The 26,564-nt window shown below is 49.1% G+C and overlaps 1 protein-coding gene across 2 annotated transcripts in view; it reads right to left on the reverse strand.

Moving 5' to 3' along the window:
• IPO8 (importin 8) overlaps positions 1–26,564 on the reverse strand; it is a 2,228,954-nt gene that overhangs the window by 1,032,661 nt on the left and 1,169,729 nt on the right. For both annotated transcript variants that reach the window (XM_069628533.1, XM_069628532.1), the window contains one exon: positions 1,992–2,152. In XM_069628533.1, the coding sequence (XP_069484634.1) occupies positions 1,992–2,152 (161 nt within the window). The remainder of the gene's footprint in view (positions 1–1,991; positions 2,153–26,564) is intronic.

Raw genomic sequence — 26,564 nt, forward strand, 5'->3', positions numbered from 1 at the left:
CGGACGACCTTCCGAGGTCAGGGACTTGCGCTTGGCTGTCTTTCAACGCCATAATGCCCTCGCCATCTGAAAGCACAGCGTCGCTGCCATCGCTGAAGGCGCCCTTCGCTGCCATGGCCTCTTGACGCCTGGCGTGAGGGGCCCAACGTTTGATCGAATGGTCCTTAAATGTTTTGGGTTTAAACCTACTACACGCTCTGCAGTTCGCCTCGGGGTGGTCCCTCGGCAAGCAGAGCTTGCACGTGGCGTGCCTGTCGACTCAAGGGTATTTGCGGTTGCACTTGGGGCAGAATTGGAAAGGGGTACCCTCCATACGCACCTTATGGCAGCAGTGTAGGAATATATAAGAATGTACCTATATACCAAAAGAGTGTAGAGTATGTCCACCCCCCACTCTCCCTACTTGCAGGGCCCAGGACAGCGGCCTTCCAAGGCCCGGGCCGAGGCCAGAGACCTTCCTAGGCCCCAATCCGTTGTGCAGCTGTCGACGGTCAAATTCTTCTCCGGGCCGGCGTCGAGTGTGGAAGTTCGGTGACTCGACGTTGGGGTGGAGAAATTGTTAAGTTTAACAATATTTAGCAAAAGTATGGCTAAGGCCAGGGAACTCAGCGAAATGCTTCCGACAAGAATGGCGGAAAAAACAATCTGAGGGTCCTAGACGCGTGAGGGATCATGGGTACAGTGGACGTCACACTAGGGATAGTATTACTGGCACGCCCTGTGTCGACGCCCCTTTTCGAGTTTCGAAAAACAAACCGTAATACTCTGCAGCTTCCACTAGATGTCGGCCTATGCACAGCATGTGATCTAAGCAGATTCCACAAGCCTCAGAAATATATATATATACACAAGCTATTACTGACCTTTATTGATGTCACTCGGTGTGCTGGAACTGTATAGCATAGAAATAAATTGTTCACCTGCATTATTGGTTCTTGTATAAATTAATTCTATCTTCCATTGAATGTTACCATTAGTTGCTACCGTACTAAGGTTTGCTTAATTTGCTTGTGCATTATAAATAAATAATGTAATATAACTTTGTATGTTAGTGTTTACTTGGAGCCTTGTGTTTACGGATTTAATTGTACGACTTTACAGTTCACATTACCCCTCCTATGATGAGCCTGGCTGCTCAGCCACGCTACCGACTTGTGTAGTGCAGGCTTATATTAAGAGTTGGGTGCCTAATATCAAGAGATACGTCTTGTGAAGTCCCACACCAGTTGGACTTTACAAAATCTTACCTAACATGCCCAGGAAAGCCGAGGCTTTGCCCAGGAAAGGGCTTAGCATGTATGGCAAATTCAGCTCTGAGAGGGCAGGAAGAAGGCCAAAACACAAGATGGCCAAAGAACAGGCAAACATCTTGTTGCATGCCATTTTAGAGTATATGGTGCTCCAAATGGTATTAAGCGGTAAAATGCATAACTGCACATGAGAATATAAAGAAATCCGGTAGCAAAATATCCACTGCCAACAGCCAGTCTTGGACACATTATTCAAGTTAACACAAAGAATATCTACCACACCACAATGCGTAACGAAGTGTGCAGTGTAAAACAAACCAGGTATTTCCCAATGGGGAACAGAGCTCTCCTGCAACGATAGCCATAGGGACTAAGTGCAGTCAAAGCAGATGAGCTTAGCAAAGCAAGTGAAGAAAAGAAAAAGACTTCACTTGCCTCCAAAAGTCAGGACAGCTTCAAAACAATGTTGTGGGGTTTCATAGATGTTTATGGAGGGAAAGTAGCAAAAAGAAAATATTTTCTAACAAAGAAAAAGAAAGTAACAGAAAAACAGGTAGAGAGTGAGGAAGAGAGATTACAACAACAATAGACAAAAAGGTAGAAATAGCAAGAATGGGAAGGAATGAAAACAGAAAACAGGTAGCTTGCAGCCTCTGGTATGGCAGTGTATTATGGCATATTGCATCCCAGTGTAGCAACATAAGATTAAACAGAGCTTTCTCAGTTTCCGATGTTGCATACCAAGTGTGTTGTCATGTCCACTGCTATAGTAGCCACTTCCTGACTGTACTCGCAGATCATCTTCTGAATCACATTTGTCAGGTCATCATTCTCCGTCTCCCTGACAACGTGCAAGAGCTCCTGCATCACCGGTCTGATATAAGGTTTTACATATTCTTTGGCTATTTAAAAAGACCAGAAAAAAACATCAGAATTTAATTAGGAAAAACAAAAACAGCAAAGAAAATATGCCAACATGCCCCATTCCATTCACATACAATCTTATCAATCATACATCATCTCAAACCCACCTTACTCCCTGAACTGCTTCCATTAACTAGCAGCACAGTGGGTGGTCGAGGGAGTAAGTAAGGGTACTGTTAGGAAAGATTTCTCTTTTTGCAAATGTCTTTCCACTGACATTAATGCAACCCCCAACCATTTGCCATGTCTTGAACTCTTACCTGACTCTGGAGTTAAGTAAAGCCTTTTTAGCATTAATTACCCTACTTAACTTATTTTGGGGGCACTGGTCCACCCACAATATCAGTGCATGGGGACTTTGTTCCTTGTGGCCTGGTCATACCCCCTTGAAGCCCCAGACCCCCTCGCTATCCTCTGTCCCTGGCTTCCCTTCCCCTCCCTCCGCCCGCCTCCCATGATTGGCTGACTGTCTGGCCTTAACGGAACCAACCAAGGCAGCCCTCTGCCTGGCAGCCCTGCAGCTAAGGTCCCCAAGGAAAAGGGCGGCTCCTGCACTGGTTGCTCCAGGATGTCTGTCGGTGTATGCAAAGGAAGCCAACAGACAACTGACACCAACAAAACTTTAAGTGTGGCATGGGTGTGGTGAAGAGCCATTACTCTACTCCAGAAAGCCCTCGCCACTCTACCTTACCTTCCATAATGTAGACTGCCATATACTTACACCATGCATACATGGACTGATTTGTGACCAACAATCCAAATCCACTGCTGGGTGAACTGTAAATGTTGCATTCCATCACACACTAACATACCAGCCACCCCTATAGAGAATGATCAAGATTATCCTACAACACTTTAGACAGGTGTAACAATGTTAATATATGCAACACTAAGATGTCATCCTTAACTTTAGCCTGCGTCCTATCTAGATAGAAATATGAATGTTAGCATATGCCACACTTAGATGTCATGTAAAGAGGATCTGAAAATGTATGAAACAAAAATGGATTGCGAAGGTTGTGATATTTTACATACCAAATTCATCCCTAATCCTAATTTTAGTATACACATAATAACCGTATACAGACCACCAGGAGATACACACAATTTTAATGAACAACTCATCAATGTGCTTAATATTATCTAAAGCACAAACTCTGCCATTATATTAGTCGGAGACCTAAATTTGTGGAAAGGTAATATTAAAGATAAAAAAGCCAAGGAGTTGGAAAAGATGCTCAGGAAAAATAACATTCTGGTGCACAACAATAACCCTACACATGTTAAAGGCAACATCCTGGACTGGATGGCGAGCTATAACATTGCCTTATCAAAAATTACCACCGTACCATGTATATGGTCTGATCATTTTCTGGTCTCAAGTCAAATACTGCTCCCACCCGTACGTAAACACAAACATGAACCCCTGCGCAAAATTATGCATAGGAACTATAAGGCACTAACCACAGATAAGCTAACTGAATGCTTGACCTCTCTTATGCATACTACGAGTGATTCAATCTACTTGTGGAGAAATAGAATACCCAAATGGCTATCTTACTGGATGATGTGGCCCCTATGAAACCTAAAACTACGAGGAAATCCACGTGCCAACAACACTGGTTTACACCACAGTTGACTATATTAAAGGCCATCAAACGATGCGCAGAGCGTGCTTGGCTTAAAGATCAAAACTCGAAAAATGGTGCCACCTGGAAAGCAAATGCGAAAGTATGCAAAGAAACAATCATGGAAGCCAAGCGGACCTATTATAACGATCAAATTGACTCAGCCAATAATGACACAAAGGAACTTTTTCGTCTCTTCAGGTCCTGGGAGAAACCAGAAGTTTTAAATCACTCAATTACATCTACTAAAGAGGACTGTGTTAGAACGCAGAAAGCCTTTTCTGACAAACTTACATGCGCTCAAGACAGAATTCGCATACAACTACATAACCAAACCCTCGACACTAATTCCTCCATAGCACAAGGGGCAAAGCCGAATCATATGATTAATCATATTGAATCGCAAAAGGAGGAGCTAAAATCAACCGATACTTGTTTCACATTTCCAGAAATTACAGTCAGTGAGGTTGAAAATACCATGAGAGCTATGAACCCCACTAGCTGCCCAGGGGACCTCATCCCGTCAAAAATTATACTAGACCATCAGAGCATCTTTGCACCATTTCTGTGCAGATTTGTAAACGCCTCCTTCAGGCATTGCACAGTTCCACAATCCATTAAAACCGTGGCAGTTACCCCTCTTCTAAAAAAAAGCCAGCCTGGACCCCAAAGATGCCACTAACTATCGACCAATTACTAACACCCTCTTCTTCTTGAAATTGGTAGATAAGGTCGCCACTACACAACTTCAATCTCACATTGAAAATACCAGTAGGCTGCATGAGAGGCAATCGGTTTTCGCCGTTTCCATGGCACAGAGCGCGCCTTGGTTGATCTTCAGACCCACATGCTGTCTTTGGTTGAGAGATGTAGATCAGGCCTGTTAATTTTACTAGATCTCAGTGCAGCTTTTGATCTTCTGGATCACAAGATCTTACTACACAGACTACTTGATACAGGGGGCTTGGCCACAGAGACCGTTAACTGGGTCAGATCCTTCTTGGAGAGTCGTAGATCCAGGGTACATTGAGGTGAGGCTTTCTCTGAAGTAGAAACTATCCTATGTGGCGTCCCACAGGGAGCATGTTTGTCGCCCTTGCTTTTCAATATTTATATTCTCCCTCTTTGTAAAGAATTGGAGAAGCTGGGCTATTTCTTTACAAACTATGCCGACGATTTCCAGCTGTCAATGGAACTATCAGGAGACCATCAAGCAGACCAACTTAAACTTAATGAGGTATATAGAGTGACAAAAGATTGGATGACCACAAACTGGCTATGCTTGAATGCAGGAAAGACGGAACTCATGATCAATGGGTCCAAAAAATCGAGAGAGGCATTAGCCCTGGTTTTCTCTGGCTTCCTGGTTGACGACAGTCTCATCAAAGTAGTTGATAAAGTGAAGACACTAGGTGCGTACATAGAGGCCTCCCTGGTTGCAGGTGCACATGTAGACGCCATTGAAAAAAGCTCTCAATATCATCTGCGAGTTCTGAGGCAGGTCGCCCCTCTAATTTCAAAAAACAACTGAGCCAAGCTAGTCAGAGCTGTGATTCTACCACGCCTGGACTACTGTAATGCTCTATTGGGGGGCGGGGGGCTAGTAGAGAAGACGTCCTTAGACTGCACAAAATTCAAAATGCCTCGGTGCGTATAATCTACAGTATGAAAAGGCATGAACCCACCTCCGATGCCAGAAGGGAGCTACACTGGCTTCCGATATCAACCAGGATCTCCTTTAAAATGCTAACACTGGGTCACAAATGCATTTATGGGACAGCCCCAAACTATTTAAAGGACAAAATCTCGGTTTACCAACATGCAAGAAACCTTCGCTCTACATCCACCCTATGTCTGCAGATGGTAAGGACAAAGAGAGCCTGTGGAAATGGACGTTCCTTCCCGGTGCTCGTGGCTAAGGCCTGGAACAACCTTCCGCTGGGGCTCCGAACAGAAAGTAATCATCTGGCGTTTCGGAAGCTCCTAAAAACAGAACTGTTCATTTAACTCTATCTTCGGTTATCCTCACTGACCTTTTTGCTTGTGAAGGAGTGCTTGGATGCCTTAGGGTTTTAGCGCTATAGAAATGTTATAACATAACATAACATCCTAACTTTAGCTTCTCTCACATATAGATAGAAATGTGAATGTTAGCATGTGCCACACTTAGATGTCATCCTTAACTTTAGCCCTCATCGCATCTAGATAGAATATGAATGTCAGCATGTGCCACACTTGAAGGAAACTCTGAGTGATGACAAGTGCCACACTTGGATGAAATAGTGAATGTAGCGGGCATCACACCTTGGCACAATTGCAAGGACAGCAATGCCAACTAACTAATGCACTAACAACTTCAGCCCTCTGCAAACACCTCTCACTGGGCTGAGGCTGCCAACGGCACATCACTGATCTCTTGCACTTTTCCAGCTTATTCCCACTAACTAACCCCACGCCCCCTTTTCTCCCTTTTTCAGAGCCGCCAGAGCACCAGGGGACCACTCCGGTGGTGATAGTGCGCGGTACAAATATCCTTTAACATTAACATTTTATGATTACAGTGAAATGTTGCAGGGGTACTTTATATCTTTTTATTTTATTTTTTTTCTTTAACATCCCTTTTTCCTTTTTGATGTGCCTAGGATAGGGTGGTGGCAGCACACCAAGTTTTACTTATTTTCCTGGTGCACTGCCCCGTGTATCATTTTCTTACCGCATAATGCCATTTCGATTACTATATACTCAAAATGGCTATGCCATGTGGTTTAAGAACTTGTGTCCTTTGGTCATTTTCCATCGTGGCCATCTTCAAGCTGTCTCAATTAAGGCGTCATGAAATATTTTCTTTTTCCTGCTTTCCTCTCATAGACGTCTATGCAAAACACTTTTTTTTCCTTTGTTTAGACTCCTGTCCTGACTTTTTGGAGGTCAGTAAAGCCTGTACTTCCCTTGTCTTTTTGTTCATTCTTAAGGGGAAACCGATTAATCCAAGAGACTGCCAGTACTGAGAGACTATGGTTACTTTTGTTAATTCCTTGTATTGTTACAATTGCGCACTGCAACTTGACGTGTGGTAAGGATACTTTTTAACCTTATTTTTTCTATAATGGCTTTTTGGTCACGTTGACCATGTGGCTAGGAAGAGTTGGTGGCAGCATACATATTTGTACCATGTTTTCTTTTTTACTCATGCACTTTTCCATTTACCGCAAAGGGGTACTAAATGTGGCTGCCACTGTAAAATGGCTGTGCCACAAGGTTTTTGCCTGTCCTTTGGCAATAATGTTCTGTGTCCTCGTTCTTGTCGTCTCAGGTCAGGAAATGCCATATATGTCCTTTCCCAGGGAAAGCTGCAGCCTGGCCGGTCAAAGGTTTGGTTTGTGTGTGAGCCCAGATGTGGGGGCTGGGACAGTCTGGTCCCTGAAAGTCTGTTTCTGGCAAGATGTGGTGGCGATCAGCAACCAAAGATTGGATAGCCTATGCCTGTTTGAATGGTGCAGATACTTACCACTGGTGGACCTGGGCAAGCTTCCAGTCCAGATCTTGGATAAAATTAGGACTCAAGCAGTCTTTCGTGAGATCACTGTTGGAGCCAAGTCCTCTACGAAGAGCAGCAGTACGTTGACGACCCGAGGGCAAATCCTGCAGCTGGCCACAACCAATTCCAGTGATGTCCCAGTGAAGCTTTGCTCTTTTGCCTGATCTCAAGAAGACCCTCGTCAGTGCCACGACTCCTGGACCGGTGGGAACAACCAGCCTCAACACCCATTCGAGGATCCATGCCTTCGGAAGTGACCCTGGCTGAGGCGGTGGTCTGACCAGCTCTCTCCTGGGCTACCTCGCTGCAGCTGCCAATCCGAGTGCATCCTTGGAACTTGGAGGTTCTTCAAAGTGTGCAACAAGACACCTGTTCGAGCATTTTCAGCCTTCATGCATCAACAGAAGTTGTGCAGAACCTGCTCCTTTGTTCATCCCTGGAAGCTCGCCTAATGCCGTCTGAAAGTGGTGACTCCCATTGCACTCAATCTTTTTTGCATCCTAGATGAGTCCAGAGATCACCTGCATCGCAGAAATATTAATCTTTTCTTCATTTGGTTGTTCAGCTGGAAGGTGTCGAACCGATTCCTAAGTACTGCAACAGAACAACACTAAAACCTGTGTCCGAAAGTGACCTATGCACGTGATACCCTTACGCCTTCCTTGACTGGACTAAGCACAGAAGACTGTCTCCCCAATGGATTCCAGAACCCCAGCATTGGTCTCTGGAGAAATAGGAGTCAAATGGGTAAGTACACAAACCTGCTCCTTTCTCCCAGTGCTATATAGGTTTACATGGGTGTAAAGTCCAGAGCATCAACTACTCTTTCATGACTGATCAGTGGATGTCTAGTCGAGGATCTCTTTCTAGGCATATCCAAGTGACTAGGATTGGGATTGGGTTAGTGTACTTAGCTGAACTTCACTGTGATAATAACTACTGCCATTGCCCAAATCTCTTAAGTCTTCCTGTCAAGTATAACTTTCGAACTTGTGCTTTAAGGAACAAGAGCCCAAACCATCTTCGGGTTCTACTGATTAAGTGTTAGGGGAGCTCTTCTGTGGTTATTGTAAGTGCTGTGACGAATTTAGGCAATTTGTCCCTTCTACCCAAGTGGGAGACACTCCCTTTCAGGATAGGGAGGTGATACCGTTAAGCAAGACACTCCCATAGGGGTCAGGAAAGTGGGACCTCCCTAGGAGTGACTCCCTACTGTGGTAGAACGACACCCATTTCTTTAGGGAACTGCCTCCAAAGAAATCAATTTCTGCCTGTGTGGGAATAGAAGAAACTAATGCTATGACTATATGGCCTGCAACCAAGACTGACAGCACTTTTCTATTGTTTTTTTATTTGGCTGACGGTAATGCTGGAGACCAGTGGAACTCAGCTGTGGACGTACAGTAACATGCACCTTTGATGTACTTGAGCGTGAATATAGAGACGAAGAATGCAAAATGGAGAAGAAAGAATCCTATGCTGAGGCGAGCCGCTAGCATACCAATGTCCTGGAAGGGTGGAGCTGAGCTAGATTGCAGAACCGGTGGTAGCGTGGAGAGAAGCATAGAAGCGTAGACACCGGAAGGCCGGCGACACAGCCGAATGAGGAACAGAGACGGGAAAACCGATGTCCTTGGTGGGGTGACCACGGTACAGCTGTGGTGGGTCAGGGACCCGAGAAACATTACGGAGACCAGGTGGGAACAGAGGAAAGCATCCTCTATTCTGGATACAAAAAGCAGAGAAATCCTGCCATGCTAAACACAATCAGAGGTGCCAAGAAAGCAGAGAAGAGAGGCAGACTACCACAACCCTGCTGGGACGCCACCCCACTTGAGCACGCCCAGAGATACAGAAGGTACTAGGGTTGCCCAGGGCAGAGGGAAGCGAGCGGAACACCAGAAACAGAAAGACGGAGAAAGAGGGTTACGAGAGCCAACAAAACCTGAGAGATGAATATGTGTTAGAAATATTGAAACCAGTAAAACGCTTAAAAAACGCAGAAAACCAAAGTGGTCTGACAGGCACAAGAGCTCTAACATACATTTAGGTAACTCCAAAGAGAAGGGAATCTGGCGGATTCAACCAAGGGGGTCATGATATAACCCCAAAGAGACATTTAAGAAATCCAAAAGAAAGGAAACCTGGAGTGTCCAAGCAAGCGGATCAAGACATAAAGCTAAGGAAGATAAAGTGGCTAAGGTGGTGGGAAAAGGATAAGAAAATCATTCCAAAATGTAAAGGACTAGAGACGTTTAATTTAAAGAGAGATTTGCAACTTTTTCTGAAGAGTTTAAAAGGAGAGCAACAACCCTTTTTAATTTGAACTGTTTGTGAATACTATCTACTGATTGAGATCCTCTGAACATTGGCCGAGAAATACTGAGAAGGCCATCACCTGGGCTCATTTTTATGTTATTTGAACATAGTGCTAGGGCTAGATAGCAGAAAGGTTACAGACTGAGGGCTGTCTTTTTTTGTTGATGCCTGACAAGCAACCTTAGTTTGCTTTATAGGTCGGGAAATCCATCAAAGCAATAGGGACAGAAAGGCATTGTTCTTTAGTTCCATTAAACATATTTAACATGTCATTCCTGGGTCAGTCTCGTTCTTCTGGTTCATCACAGTACCTAAATGAATTTCATGCATTTAAGTACTTACCTGTGCTCCACAGGGGGTTGAATTATATGCTTTTTTACTTCCCCTAAGGGTGAATGCACATATCTGTTTTATAGTAATTGTGTGATAATATTTGACAAGAGATTTTACTTGCTTAGGGTCTATTTTAAAGGCCTAATAAATCCTTGCATTTGTTTTACATACCCGTCTAACTTGAATTATTGGTGTTGATATGCTTGGACTCATTGTAGCCCTAGACCACTCTCACAGCCCTCCTGAGATTAACCTAGCCACTCTACTACCTTTCCTTGATTGAGTTTGGCTAGTCCCCAGTGTCTCCCTGTTCACCATAATAGGGTGGTCTCACACAACCCACCCCCAAGGTTGATTTGGGAAATCCATCTTAATAAACGAAAACACCATACAAGATAATGCATGTCACATGATCAAGCTTGGATTGCCGGTCTAGTAACTTTGTTAAGAAGAACTAATCAGAACTGAGTTTAGGACTGTCCAGTCCCAATGCACATCCCTTCCATGAGGTGCCAGTTGATGGGCAGATGAGGGGTTTATAGATGTGCATGATTGGACAGCCCTTACCTGTTTCAAAGTCCTTGGAATGCCGGGGTAGCCCACGGCCTGAATTTGGAAGAGGAGCCATGTAGCTGTTTCTCAGGTCGACCACTGGAGCCAACAAGCTGAACAAGGGGTGCCCCTGCTGAAGACCCAGAAGACTGCTCCGAATGAAAGCTAGTTTTGCTATAGTCATCACCCAGTGAAGCCCTGATACTTTTGCTGCAAACTCAGAAGACCCTAGTCAATGCTGCAACTCTTGGACTGGTGGGAACAACCAGTCTTGTGCACTGCACCAGCAGACATCGGTCGGTGGATTTCGTAAATGACAAGTGTGCCAGGGCCTGTTAACTGCCCCAGTCCGATGTGGGGGTTGAGAACACTTTCAGCCAGGGGTAGGAGGTCTAGCAGGGTTTACCCCCAAAGCCAGTCCTACCCCAGTGATGTGTTGAGGGAGTAGGGAGGGCCCCAGTCCCTATCCCTGCCTAAGGTGTCGCTTGCTTGACAAGAGTGCCATCACCCCATGCCTGCACAGCACCATTCTGACTAGTGTCTTTCACTTTGTCTCATAGGAACTACAATTTTAGCAGTACTCCGAGGCCCACCATATGATGGCCTATATGGAAATATCTAATACACCAAATCAGTATAAGTTCCATGACTGGAATGAAGATAATGGAAATGTATACTGTTACCAACGAGAAGATGAAACTGTCCTTTTAAATCAAAGTCTCCAATGTACTGTGTTGAGTTTGTTGAAAAGAGATGACGCGCTAGGGAGAAGGTGAGAGCGTAGGGCAGAGACAGACAGGGAAACTCCTGGTGCATAATATATCTGAAGGAGGCAGAGCTGATGTAGACTGCAGATCCTGCGAAGTTCAAGATGGCTCCAAGCTGGAACGGGAAATGCTGCAAGCCCAGCAGGTATGAGGAGCAGGAAGGCTGGACTGGAGAGCTTGGCGGTGGCGTGACCACAGAGGAATCGTGGTGGGAAGGCCGCCCTCTCAACAGCGCCACCACTACCAGAGCGAGGAAGCAACTACTGAATCAATTACCTGCAGCAGTATCGAAAAGCTGGGAAGGAGAAAGGAACGCGCAAGAAGCGATCTTCGAAGAAAGTGAACCAAAAAGCAATGGAAGGATCAAGCCGATTCCCAGTACATCCAGGAATCAGAGACGTTCCCCTACAACACAGGAGAGCAAGTTACTTACCAATTGGTAACGTTCTTTCGACTGGATGTTCCTCCAATGCATTCCACATCTTTGACATGTAATGTCCACAGCTGTGCACTTCGGAAACTTTTTCGGCAGAGGGCGTCCTACGTCAATGGCGTCGGTCCATGTCCCTCGAGAGCCTCCGTCGAGGACGACGTCACAGGATGTTATAAATAGGACGCACGGCGCCCGTAGCCTCAGTTTAAGTTCCCCCCTCCCCCCTCCAGAACGTGTGACACCATTCTGATGCCAGTACATAAAAAGGGATAGCCCTGGGACAGGGAGGACCAAAAGGGCTGGGAAAACACTAACAGGTCGGTTGTCCTGCCCTCTAGAATTCAAATCAGCAATAATTGAATGCAAGTTTGTTCAAACCCTTGTGTAGACACTCCTAAATGGGGCATTTGTACATGTGTCCCATTGGAAAGCTACTTGTGAAGACACATGAACATTCAGATGTTCACACAGCTTTTTATTATTTAGCTGTTTAACTTATTTGTAAACAATTTGTCATAAAAACAGTTGTGTTCAAAATGTGATACTCAAACATGAAAATTTAAAGGCATTGTGAATGAACATGCAAATGTAAAACACAACTCATTAATGGGTGTGCATAAGTTGCCTGACAAGTAGTGTGAGAACCATGTAAACAAATTAAATGGACACAGAGTCTAAGTGAGTTTTCTGATAGGGAGACCTCGGTCAAGGATCTCCTATGCCCGGTGTTAGGGAGAATTCTCTGTAAAGGCTAATTTCCCAAACCTAGTGAGTCCCCCAGCAGCTTTGCTGGAGTTTTGGGGTTTATTTATTTCTCCTGCTAAGAGTGAGACTCTTTTCTCCCACTCCTAGACATGATTTGAGAATGTCCTTTGACTTTGTAATGTGTTTTATGGGCTATGGGGTCTTTTACTCCATAGGGCTTCATGTGTTTTTGGTATATATGTTACACAGCACCCTCAGTGCAGTAACACAGGGGTGTCATAGTGACCCCCAAACATAGACGCCATACCATGGGACTGACTACTGTCTCCCAGGGCAGGTAAAGTCACCATTGACTTTATTAGTCTTAAATTGTGAACAGAACCAGTACAAACCATCATATTGTGGAAGTACTGGTAGGGGTAATTCGATTGCCCCTGGGTCTGTTTTTCAAGGGGGCACTGTCCAGTCCCCCCTTGTCGAGTTTCTGGCTGGTGACAGTGGTTACCACGCGAAATATTCCACCGGAATATTTCCTATAGGATTTTCCCATTCATTTTAAACGCACCACTTTTTTGGTGCAATGTTAAAGATACCGCTGGGTTATTTATTTAATAGTTATTCCCCGGTTGGGTCTTTTTGCCAGGACTCGGTTTTAAAATGGCGTTTGTGTTCGCCACCGTAACTCCAACCCAAGTCGAGCTCTTTGTTCCACTTTTGGCGGGCTTCCGCACAGAAGCCTCCAAAAGTGGTGCCACTCTGTCTGGATCTACAGGATGTGTGGGAGGGGGAAATAGGCACCCTGGACTGAGTTGCCTTGGTAACTCAAATCGCACTCTTGTGTGATTGGCCCCGTGGTGAGCCGCCCGACAAAGAAGATCTTCTTCCAGGAGAGTCTTCTTCCTTTGAGCTGGTGGGGTTAACCAGTTCGCCCTTTTTTCGCCTTCCTTGATCGTCTCGTGGTCGAATCGCCCGTGCCAAGCACCCCGGCGGCTGGATAGCCACGCTTCACCACTACCGCAAATAAAAGGGTAGTACCTTTCAACCGGGAAACTCCGCGGCTGGTTTCTTCCCTGGCAGTGCAATGACCGCCAGCTCTCCTCCACGTCGAATTCTTCTCTTCCACTGGACGAAGCACCGACTTGCACCCGCTGCCAGGAACAACTGCCCCCGCTGGAGCTTTCTCACCATTTCAGGTACTGTGTCCCGCCTGGTCTCCCTTGCAACAGACTGTCCAAGGTGTCCCGTAAATCCTTGACTATCCTGGGGTGACCTCGGACCTGTTAACTAACTTTTTTGAACTGATCTAACTGCTTTTTGAACTATCTGCAAAGACTTTTAAAGTGTACTTCAACTGTGTTATCTTGGGGACATTCCGCCTTGCTCTCTCCAAGAGTGGGCCTGGCCTATGAACTTTTTGCGCTACAGTAGACCCTGCCTTTCTTAACTTGCTGTGGTTCTTTAAAAGTGTTGGTATTGTGTGTTTTCCTATTTCTGCCTTTTCTCTCCCTTTTTAAATAATTATTGGAGTGCCATCTTGGTTAAGCGCTCACCTCTGTGTTGATAATACGTGGTAATCTTTTCCTAAGACTTGTCGAATAATTAATCAGGGAGGTGTATATATTTCTAGTGACTGTGTTTGAACTTGCTTGACATATTAGTGCCAGTGTATTTTTACAAGTGTGCTTTTAAATAAATAATTATATACTATTATACCAAAGCTCTGGTCAGTGTTTGCTTGTGCTACTGTATTTTTGTACCTAATGTGTATACTCTATATACTGCCTAACTCTTCTTGCGAGAAGTCTGACTGCTCAGCCACAGCTACCAGGTAAGTCTGGGTGGTACAGACTGCTACCAATTGGGTTTACTGCTAACACCTGTAGGCTTAAACTTTTTGCAGTGGTCCCTAAGGGAACTGCAATGGTTTCTGCCTAACACCCGGCAGGAATATGACCTCATGATAGATTCTGATGCCTGCTGGACACTTAGCCTTGCGGAAACGGAAGCTGCAATCGCATAGGATATTCTCCTGAGGGGCAGACTGGGAGGGCGATGTGTAATGCGTTGGAGGAACATCCAGTCGAAAGAACGTTACCAGTTGGTAAGTAACTTGTTCTTCGAATGGATCGTGTCCTCCAACGCATTCCACATCTTTGACAGTCTCCCAAAGCACTACCAGTAAATGGAGGAGGGAAAAGAATTTAGAATACCCAATGAGATTGCAGAATAAAGAACTGCCTTCCCAAAGGCCATATCCTGACCATGGATTGTATCCAGGGAATGTTTTGCAAATGTATGGATTGAAGCCCAGGTAGCGGCATCACAAATATTCCTAATAGGAAAACCCCGCTGGAGGGCGGTGGAAGTAGCCACACCCCTAGCGGAATGAGCTCTCAACCCTTCAGGAGGGTCTTTACCCACCAACCGGTAACACTCCATATTGGTAAGGATAATCCACCTGGACAAGGTCTGTTTGGTAACAGCCTGGCCCAATCGGTGTCCAGCATATCCCACAAAGAGTTGATCGTCCACTCAGACCCATGACATCCTAGAAATGTAAAAGGTAAGAGCTCTCCTAGGATCTAAGCAATGGATAAGCTCCTCTTCCTTACCAGGATGAGGAGGAGGGTAGAAAGATGGAAGAACCACCCTTTGACTCAAATGATATTCAGAGACTACCTTAGGTAGAAAAGAAGGACGTACTCATAGTACAACCCCGTCCTTGTGAAACACAGTAAAGGGTGGCTTAGCTGAAAGTGCCTGCAATTCACTCACTCTGCAAGCGGAAGTAACAACAACCAAGAAAAGAGTCTTGAAGGACAGTAATCTCAAAGGACAAGAGAGCAAAGGTTCAAACGGAGCACCCATGAGAAATCTCAAAACCAAATTCAAATCCCAAACCAGCACCTGGAAAGGAGACGGCGGGAATACATTAGTCAGTCCTTTAAGAAACTGAGATATCAAAGGAAATTTAAAGTAAGAACATTCTTCAGACGAGCGCTTAAAGATAGACAACGCCGCCAGGTAACCTTTAATGGTACCTACTTGAAGGCCCCTGTGGGCCAAAGAAAGCAAGAAAGACAAAACCATAGGAATGGAGCATTGAAAAGGATCAACATTGTGATCCCTACAAAAGTCGCAGAACTTACGCCAACGGTACAGGGATTTTGTTGCAGGCCGCCTGGCCGAAAGCAACACCTCCATTACGTCATCCGGGAGGTCCCAATCCTTACACCTCAACCTTTCAGATACCATGCGTGAAGGTTGAGAGTCTGGACGGAGAACCTGCCCTCCCTTCCCATCCCTCTTGTCCCCCCCATCGCACGCGAGAGACGGCATGGAGGGCAGATGGACATTTCCAGTAGGTCCGGGTACCACGCTCTCCTGGCCCAATCCGGAGAAATGAGGATCATGTGGGAACCGAACCTCCTTAACCTCCACAACACTTGGGGAATGACGGGGACTGGAGGAAACTCGTACAGCAGTGGGAATGACCAATCCACCACGAACACGTTTCCTAATGCTCCTGTTAGAGGAAATTCCCTTGAGCAGAATCTCTCGCACTTCCGGTTGACACTGGCGGCGAAGAGATCCACTTGCCTGCTCAGAGGGTCTGCAGCCGCATTTTCATTGCTGGCCAGATGAATTGCCGAGAGCGAAATTTCCTGCTGGATGGCCGAGAACCAGAGCTGCATTGCCTCTCTGCACAACAGGAGTGATCCTGCCCCCCCCCCCTTTTCATTGAGGTAATGCATGGCCACTGTGTTGTCCATCATGACCAGGACACCCTTCCCCGTTACCGAGGGCAGAAAAGCCTTCAGTAATAGCCTGAGGGCTCTCAGCTCTAACAGAGTGATGTGGAGTCTGGACTCCGACTGAGACCAACGACCGCTGGTGGTCAAGTTGTTGGCATGAGCGCCCCATCCTGTGAGGGAAGCATCCGTCACTACAGTCACCTCAGTCCACGGTTGCCAAAACGTTCCCCCTTCATCAGGTTCCCTTTGTTAAGGTCCTGGGACACTGAGCGTGGGATCTGAACAGGATCCGTCATCTTGCCGGAGAATTGCAACCACTACATCTTGAGGACCCATTGCAGGGATCTCATCCACAGCTTGGCCTTTGGCACCAGAAAAATGCAGGAAGGCATGAGGCCGAGCAACCATAGGAATTCGAAAGCCGGGAGACTCTGGGCATGTTGAAACTTGTCCACCATCTGCACAATGTGATGAGCCCTTACATTGGGAGTTGAACACTTCCCCCAAGGACATATCCAACACAGCCCCGATGTACTGGAGCTGTTGGGAAGGTGTCATGTGCGACTTCTTGAAATTCAGGGAGAAGCTCAGCCTGTGAAGAGTGCGGCAGTTGACACCGAGATGATCCAAAGCTAGCTTGGGAGAGCGCGCCCGGATCAGCTAATCGTCCAGGTAGGGGTAGACGTGAATCCCCCCTCGCCTGAGGTACGCTGCCACCACCACCATGAGCTTGGTGAAGACCCTTGGGCGGAAGTCAATCCAGAGACACCAACCAATCCTGAAGTTGAAGGGCCTGGAGGACTTGAGAAAGAGTGACCATCTTGAACTTGGCCTTCCGGAGGAGTTTGGTCAACCAACGCAAGTCCATGATGGGTCTCAAACCCCTGTCTTTTTTTGGGATCAAAAAATAAGGGGAATACCATCCCTTGTATCTCTCCGCTACAGGCACCAGGTCTATAGCGCCTTTCTTCAGCAGGGACAAGATTTCCTGCGCAAGGAGCAGATCCGGAAGCTTCAATGAGAGTTTCCCCAGTGGATTGTTGTGAGGCCGCTGAAGGAAGGGAAGACAGTAGCCGTGGGCTGTTGTATACAACACCCACGCATCTGAAGTAATGGGCCGCCATACTTCGAGATGCAGATACAGTCTGGCCCCAATCGGTGAACCATGGGACATGGCCTCATGACTGTTTAGAAGCGGCTGTGGCAGTGCCTGAAGGCAAAGAGACAGCTGCCTGAGCAGCTATGGCACCACGTTTTCCCCGTCCACCACAGGTACCTTTCCGCTTGCCCATTTGACTGGCGGCCCCTCTCGTACTACCAAAGGAGGAGTAGTACCGAAAGGAACCTAAACTCCACTGCTGTCCACTAGAACGAAAAGGCGGAGGTTGACGCACCGCGGCGCTCAAAGACTTTGCCTCAGCTTTTGAGGTCTGCAACCTCTTAAGGCTCTCGTCAGCCTTGCTGCCAAATAAATGTGCACCATCAAAGGGCATGTTGAGAAGACGGGCCTGCACATCCGGAGCAAACCCCGACTTCCGCAACCACGCAAATCTGCGTATCATGGTGCTCGCAGCCATGGATCGGCTAACACTGTCAGCCATATCCAAACCAGACTGAAGGGATTCGCACATGGCATCCTTGCCGTCTTGCGCGAGAGCAAGGCAACCATCCCTTTCTTCCCTCTCGGGAATATGCTCAGCCGTCAAAGAAACAGAATTCCACAGAGTGTGTGAAAACCTTGCCAAGACACACGTGGAGTTGGCTGATTTCAAGGCCATGCTCCCAGCAGAAAATACCTTCCGGGCCCAACGGTCGAAGCGCTTGTCATCCCTATCCGGAGGGATGGTAGGGTAAGCTGCCTGCCTCGAGGTCACCGTAGCCGCCTGAATCACCAAACTCTCAGCAGTGGTGTGAGTAGATAAATAGCTGGGGTTGCTAACGGAAGGGCATTATTTCTTAGTTAGATTTTTATTCACAGCCGGAAGAGATTCTGGGGACTGCCAAGCAGCTGCCACCCTTTTCTGCAAGGTAGAATGAAATGGCAAAACAGGGTCAGAGGACGGACCTTGATCCAAGATGTCCGTCAGATCATCCTGCACAAAGTCTTCCGGAGGACTGGACCAATCCAGATACTCCGAGACTCGCGTCTGGAGTCTCCTATAAGTAGACCGCATGAGCCCCAGGCTCAGGTCTACCAAACTCCACTTCCGGGGAAGTGTCCAGTCCACTTGCATCATGGAGGGTCTGCCTCAACTCCTCCAACTGACTGTCACCAGAAAAAATTGGAGCATCATCAAGGTCACCAGGTCCCTCAACCTCAGACATTTCTTCCTCTTCCAAAATATCATCCAGAGGGGGTGGAAACCCAGGTCTGGGGACAGAAGAGGGTCTGGAGGCCATAACCAGCCTCACCGACTTCGATGTAGCCTTCCTTGGAGGATCCACGATGTCTGGGTACTCCAATGGCAAATTTCGATTAAAAAATCCCCAAAGGTGCCGACAGCGGCGAATGCTTAGACGCCGAGTGCGTCGACAACCTTGACATCGTAATCGCCTATGGCTTTGGCATAGACGTCGACACAGGTGCCGACGGCGTCGTGGGCTGATACGGCGGCAAGGCGTCGATGTCCGAATCGGACGGACACGGCACAGAACGAATCGACGCCGGCCCCGAGCCCTCAATAGGTTGCTGCGGTCTCGCTGGGAACCAGGACCGAGACCTAGAGACACATCTCTTGCAACCCTTCGATTCCTTGTCCGTACGGGACCTTGACGGCTCCTGATGAGTGTCTCGTCGTGAACCAGAGCCCGAAGGCGTGCGAGCAATGGAACAAGATCGATTCTGGCTGGCTTTGTCAGAAGGCGCGGCCGGACCCGTGTCCTGCGATTGAAAAATCGCCATCATGGATTTCTTAAACGCCACCCATTCCTCCGGAGTCGAGGACTTCATAGGGCACAAAACCTTCCTCGAGGCACCATCCTGCGAGGAGAACAGGGAAGGCGACCGGTGACGGCGCATCCTGGAGTGCTGGGACGAGGAAGACAAGTGGCGGGAACCACTCTGGGACCAAGATCCCTGGGAATCCTTCCGACGCGGATAGACGCCCCTCAAGTCATCCGTGGAAACCCCCTTGGACTTGGAAGTCGGGACTTAACGGGCTTAGAGCCCCTACCTACCTGAAGCTTCCCCTTCCGCAAGGCCTTGGCAGTCAGCGACTGACATTTCGAGCAGTTGTTGGTGTTGTGCGACTCGCCCAGGCACCACAAACAAATGCGGTGGGGGTCGGTGAGCGATATCTTAGACTTGCAATCCCAGCAGGTCTTGAACTCGGACCGTGGAGTCGGAGGGGTTGATTAGAAAGACATCGTAAATGAAGAAAACACACGAGGCGCGCCGAGTCTCACGACGTTAACCCATTCGCAGAAAAAACAGAACTGAGGCTATGGGTGCCGTGCGTACTATTTATAACATCCTGTGACGTCGTCCTCGACGGAGGCCCTCGAGGGACATGGACCCAACGCCATCAACGCAGGACGTCCCTGCCGAAAAAGTTTCCGAAGTGCACAGCTGTGGACATTACATGTCAAAGATGTGGAATGTGTTGGAGGACACAATCCATTCGAAGGTAATATAGGGAGAACAGGAATACCAGGAAGCCAAAAGGTAATTGTTATAGCTTCAGAGAAACTCGTCCCAAAATCTATGACTAAAGAGTGGAAAGCAAGCTAACAACTTCAACTGTATTGACGTGATAAAAAGATGCACATAGATCACAGAGAGTGAGAGGAGTAGAATTGGAGAATTACTACCTTGGGGCAAGGGGTAAATCATCCAATAGCCAAGAACAAAGAGTGGATCATAACAGAGAGAGACACTTGTGTATTAAAGACCAGACAGGTCCCTAGGATGAATCTAAACACAAGAAGATTTAGAGCCTTCTAAGAAAGAGAAAAGGAGACCTGGAAGAGCAGAAAAAAATCCTATACAAGAGCGAGACTACCAATCCCCTAAGGAAGTTACATGATTTAATACAGAGGATAACAAGAAACTATTTACAGATTGTATATTAACCAGAACTTAACTAAGAGAACATCAGTGCAAACGTACAGTCACAAGGAGAAGGGAGTCATTCTCCTGACTTTAGTTGATTATCATGGTGGTACGGTCAGTTAGGTTAGTTTTGGACAGCGGATTGATTCTTTTGGACATTGATTCATGACTGAAGAGCACCTTAGTTAGTAGTCTAGGGAGGTAACAGCCCATAATGATAGGGAAAGATGGGCCTTGTTTTTTTTGTTAATAAACATATAAGCTAAATGTCCTCAGAGAGTATGTGTCCTCCTCCTAATCTCAAATAAATGGGTCATCCTCTATTTTTGTTATGAGGGGCCTGGACTCCGACCACGGGAAAACATTACATATATCAAGAAAAAGGCAAGTCACAAGCTACCCCTGCCTCTTTTGTGAGTTTCTTAGCCACGTGTGGTCAAAATGCAGGTAATGTCCATTCACTGCAATAGACCTCACTGCTTTGTCATCATTAAAAAGTAATTTGTAATACATAAGCTTAGCTAGAAAGCATATAACACAAAAATAATTAAGCATCAATAATCCACAAATATGATACAAAAGAGTTGCCGATTGATGGGAAAAACTACTCATGAAAGTGCAACAGTGCAGTATGGGGTTAGTAACCAAGTGCCTTTTGTGCAATGAAGATATTTCTAATACAACATACTCATTCTTTTCATTTCGTTATTCTTATTCTCCAGCATGGGGTCTGGCATGGATTCACATGCTCATGAATATTACCCGTCGTCAGGCTTGGAATCCTCGGTATAGAAAAAAATCAGTATCAGTTTAGTTTCTGATCTGTCTTTCTTAGTAGTAACCAATCACTGGTCGCTGGGTCATACTGCCCCCAGCCAATGACTGCCCTCTCCCTAAGACCCGCATCTGGCAGCCATCCTCAGATTTTTACCGCACGTTCAAGTGTTGGGAGTCCTCGTGCTGTAGCTCTCGAGCTTTTGCTGCGTTGTCACACTTTTTCAGGAGATTTCTTCTAATTTTCAGTTAAATAGAGCCTCAAGCTCCACCGTTTCTACATCCGATCAACGGAGATCCGTTTCAGAGTTTTCTACGCCCCTCAACGGTGAAGATTTCTTCGAGTTACGCTTTTGGAGGATTCCAGAAGTTCCGAGGCCCACCCCGGATATGGCCCAGGAGAAAGGAAGCTCGACACCCGGGAAGCTGTTCAGGACCTGCCCTGGATTCCAGCTTCAGAATGTTTTCAAGGAGGACGAGCATACGTTATGCCTCTACTGTCTCCATGAGGACAAGACGCACACGGAGAAGGGCTGTGCGTTTTGTGGGAACATGTCGGAGCGGACCATGAAGGATCGCCACCTCCGTCTCGCCAACTGGCTGGAAGGGAAGAGCCCGTCAGGCGAGAAGAAGAAAAAGAAGTCCGAGCGGTCTTCTAAGTCCTGTGAGGGTGCCCCAGCGACGGGGCCCAACAAAAGGCCAAGCACCGCGTGTACGCGGGCACCGGGAGCGCCGAACGGTCGGGCTCCTCGACTGCCAGGCAGGGCGCATCCTCCCTGGCGCCATCAGCCACGAGCCAACGCTCTGGCTCAGGTAAGAGGAAGTCCGAGAACCCGGCGTAGCTTCTGGAGATGCCCCAGTCGATCTCGAAGATTCCGGCAGAGGGGGAGCGAGGTTTGGACCGTCCCCACAAGGTGAAGGCCCCAAGCGTACAGAAGGTGACGATGGCCTTAATTCACCCTGCTAACACCTCGATTGAGGATGTCGCAGCAGCCCTGGCTCAGCCTGTGGAGGCTACGCCAGTGGAGGCAACCTCAGGACCCAGAGTCTCCCTGCCACCGCAGAGGGAGTCATCTTTCAGGCCCATTGATAAGACCCCCATGAAGTCCTCGTTGGAAAAGGTGGGGGAGGGGCAGGTGGCCATCGTGGATACGGACACGACCTCTGAAGAAGAGCTCATCGAAGTCGTGGAAGAGGCCCAGCCCATCGGGAGGGATCCCGACGAGGGCGACGACGAGAGCGACAGTGTCGCCGACGAGGTTCCACAAGAGCCCTCGCGCCCGTCCCTTCCGGCGCCACAGGACCCTTCGGCGGCCATTTTGTCAGCTATTCAGTCCTTATGCTTGGAGATAAGGACAAGGTTGCCCCTCCCCCCCGACGGAGGTACCTGAGCCAGACCCGACGGGGGAACCGGAGCCAGGACCTTCGGAAAGTCCACCGCATAAGAGAAGGACGGCGCATCCTACGCCACCTCTCCCACCTCTGCGGCCTGCTCTGCCTTCCCCCCGGTCTACTACCCACGGGGATGATACAGGCACGGACACAGCTACGACAGGTACAAATGACGACGGAGGCGACGACGGGACGTGTCCCCCGTCGCCCCCTGCCCGGGCGTCCCGCCCGACGAGATTGGATCCTTTCGTGCCATGATTTCCAGGGCATCCGAGCTCTTCCAGCTCTGCCCAGAAGAGAAGAAGAAGAAGGAAGGGTTCCTTTACCAACGGCGCGATGCTAAAAGGAAGACGGTCCTCGCCGTACCACTTCTTGATGACATCTGGGATGAGGGGCTCGCCCTCCTCATGAACCCTGCCACGGCGCCGGCAAAGAGGGACCGGTACGAGAAGAAGTACCGGGTCCCCGACGCTGCCCCCTTGTGCCTTCGGGCGCAACCTACCCCGGATTCGGTCGTTTCGGCGGCGGCAAAGAAGAAAGCTGGGGGGGCATCGGCCTCGACATCAACTTCCACCCGGACGGCGAGGGCAGGAAGCTGGACACGATGGGACGACGGGTCATATCATCCGCAGCGACGACTATCAAGGCGACCAACGCCCTGGCTATCGTATCCCGCTACGACAGGGAGTTGTGGTTCAAAATCGCCCCGCTGTTGGACTTCCTTCCGGACGCCAAAAGGGCTGAGGCCCTTGAAATCCTACAGGAAGGTGAGATTGCTTCGGATCACGCCATCACGGTGGCAACGGACATCGCCGACACCGGTTTCCGTCAGTTGGGCAACAGTGTTTGCCTGAGACGACGAGGATGGCTCAAGGCGACGGATTTCCGCCAGGACGTACAAACCAAGGTTTTGGACATGCCCTTTGACGGAACAACCTGTTTGGGAAGGCGGTTGATGAGTCCCTTCAGGCCATTAAGACAGACACAGAGACTGCCCGGGCACTGGGAGTGCTCCAACAACGACGGCCGTCCTTTCGGAGCTCCGGAGGCAGACAAGGTGCCTCCAAGGGATCCGGCAGTGGCTCCTCCACGTACCGCCAAGCGGCAAGATCTTCGTCCCAGGAAGCCTACAGGGGACGTGGCAAGTCAGGTGGTACCCGTCGTCGTCGACAGGGAGGTCAAGGAGGCAAGGCGGCCTCCAAACAAGATTGAACCGACCGGGGGGTCGGGCCCCCGCCGAAGCACCCCGGTGGGAGGCCAGCTGGCGAGGTTCGTCAGCGTGTGGGAGTCCATCTCCACCGACCGTTGGGTGCTGGACGCCCTGGCCCAAGGGCACGCCCTCGAGTTTCAGAAGAAGTGCCCTCGCGTTCGACCCGTGGCCAGGAAGGAAAATCACGTCCCTCAACTACTGTTGGAAGTAAGGGCGATGCTCAAGAAGGGTACCATTAAGCTTGTCCCAAAGAGGCTTCGGGGCTCCGGAGTTTACTCAAGGTACTTCCTCGTAAAAAAGAAGACAGGAGGATGGCGCCCCATCCTGGACCTGCGACGACTGAACAAGTACATCAAGGCACAGAAGTTCCGGATGGTCACCCTCCAGCACGTGCTGGGACAGCTAGAGGAGGGCGATTTCTTGTCGTCGTTGGACTTGGAGGATGCGTACTTCCACATCCCCATTCTAAAAAGACACCGAAAGTTCCTCAGGTTCGTGATCCAGAGGCGGCACTACCAGTTCAAGGCCCTTCCGTTCGGATTGAAGTCGGCACCCAGGATGTTCACCAAGTGCCTCGCACCGGTGGCGGCCCGGCTGCGCCTACAGGGGATCCATGTCTACCACTAACTGGACGACTGGCTCATCCGGGGAAGGACAAGGGAGCTCGCCGTGGAGCACACTGCGAAGACCGTCCAGCTGCTCACGGACCTGGGATTCTCCATCAACTTTCCAAAATCCCACCCGGTTCTGTCGCAAGTTGCCCTGTTTCTGGGAGCCAAGCTCAACACAGTGGAGCGGCTGGCCTCGCCGTCGGAGGAAAGGACTAGGACCATTCTGGGCAAGGTGCAGCGTCTGCTGGCCACGGACATGGCAGGGTAAGATCTATCAAGTCCCTCCTCGGGAAGATGTCCTCCTGCATTTATCTGGTGCGCCTTTGCAGGCCTCGGATGCGCCCTTACAAGAGTTCCTCGACGCCCGCTGGGTCCAGTCGACGGGCAGCTTCGAGGACAGGATCCCTCTCAACGAGACGTTCCGTCAGGCGATCCGGTGGTGGGGTACCCGCTCTCATCTGTCGGCGGGCACGGACTTTCAGACCCCAGCTCACCAGGTGACGGTGACGACGGACGCCTAGCTGGAAGGTTGGGGAGCACACTCCGGAGATCTTCACGTGAGAGGCCTTTGGCTCCCGGAGGAGAAGTCACTCCACATCAACATCTTGGAGCTCCGCGCAGTGTTCTGGGCCCTCAGGTCTTTTCTTCCGTCCCTCAAGGGCAAGGTGGTGAGGATCTTCACCGACAACACCACCACAATGTTCTACATCCGGAAGCAGGGCGGAACCAGATCCCCTGCCCTATCCAAGGAAGCCCAGGATCTGTGGCATTGGGCCGTCGCCCAAGGGATGTTTCTGGTGCCTCTTCATCTGGCAGGAATAAAAAACATGATCGCCGACTCACTCAGCAGAGAGCTGCGCTCGTGCCACGAGTAGGAACTACGCCAGGATCAAGTGGATTGACTCTTCCGACGATGGGGCGAACCCCAAATCGATCTCTTCGTGACAGCGATGAATTCCAAGTGCCGGAGGTTCGCCAGCAGGTTCCCCCAGCCGAGGAGCATGGGCGATGCTTTCTCGTTCCCCTGGGATGGCCTATTTCTTTAAGCGTTCCCTCCGCTGCCGTTGCTGCTCCGGCTCATCAACCAGCTCAAAAGGTCCCGGTGCAGGATGATCCTCATCGCACCGGCGTGGCCGAGACAGATCTGGTTCCCGGACCTTCTGGACTTGTCAACGTCCACACCAGTCAAGCTGCCGACGGACGCGGATCTTCTCTCCAGAGAAGGAGGCGCCATTCTTCACCACAACCCGGAGTCGCTCAACTTGCAGGCCTGGCTCCTGCAGCACTAGAGTTTGGAGGGTACGACATCCCGGCCGACTGCAGAGAGGTTCTTGCAAAGGCCAGGGCGTCCTCAACTCTCAAGTGCTACGGACATAAATGGAAGAGGTTCTCTGTCTGGTGCCGTGCACAGAAGATTAACCCTCTGCGGATTACGGTCCCTCAAGTATTGCCGTACCTACTGTCATTGGCCAAGGCTGGACTAGCTCACGCTTCCATCAAGATACATCTGGCCGCCATCTCACGATACACCAGAACTACGGGACGGGCGTCCTTGTGGTCTCATCGACTGGTGAAGGAATTTATGAAAGGATTGTTCTGATCATTCCTGCCAGTGAAGGCCCCTGCCACGGCGTGGGAGCTCAACGTGGTGCTGACCAGGCTCATGGGGCCCCCATTTGAGCCTATGCATTCGGCACAGTTGAAGTTTCTGTCGTGGAAGACAGCGTTTCTCGTGGCCATCACCTCCGCACGACGAGTGGGAGAGATCCAGGCCCTATCCTGCAAGCCGCCATACTTGACGTTTCACAACACAAGGGTGATGCTGAGGACACACCCCCTCCTTCATGCCCAAGGTGCCGTCGGACTTCCACCTCAACGAACCCTTGGTGCTGCCAGTTTTCTTCCTGTCTCCGTCGCCGGCTGAAAGGACTCTGCACTTGCTGGACGTAGCTAGAGCGCTGAAGTTCTACGTGGACTGCACGAAGAGTTTTCGGAAGACATCACAGCTGTTTGTGAACTTTGGGACTGTGAATCAAGGGAAGGCTCTCTTGAAGACTTCCATTTCCAGATGGCTCTCGGGCTGCATCATGTACTGTCACCGGTTGGCAAACCAACCGCTGCCCGGCCGATCGAAAGCCCACTCGACCAGAGCGATCGCTGCTACCACTGCGTTCCTGTCTGGTGTGTCCCTGCTGGATATCTGCAGGGCTGCAACATGGAGGTCGATGCACACCTTCACAAGATTCTACTGCGTCGATCGGGACTCCAATGAGGAGTCCAAGGTCGGCCAAGCAGTGCTGCCCAACCCGTTCGCTTAAGGTG

This window comes from Ambystoma mexicanum, chromosome 12 (genome assembly GCF_040938575.1).
Source record: "Ambystoma mexicanum isolate Mex_15411 chromosome 12, UKY_AmexF1_1, whole genome shotgun sequence".
Classification (NCBI taxonomy): Eukaryota; Metazoa; Chordata; class Amphibia; order Caudata; family Ambystomatidae; genus Ambystoma; species Ambystoma mexicanum.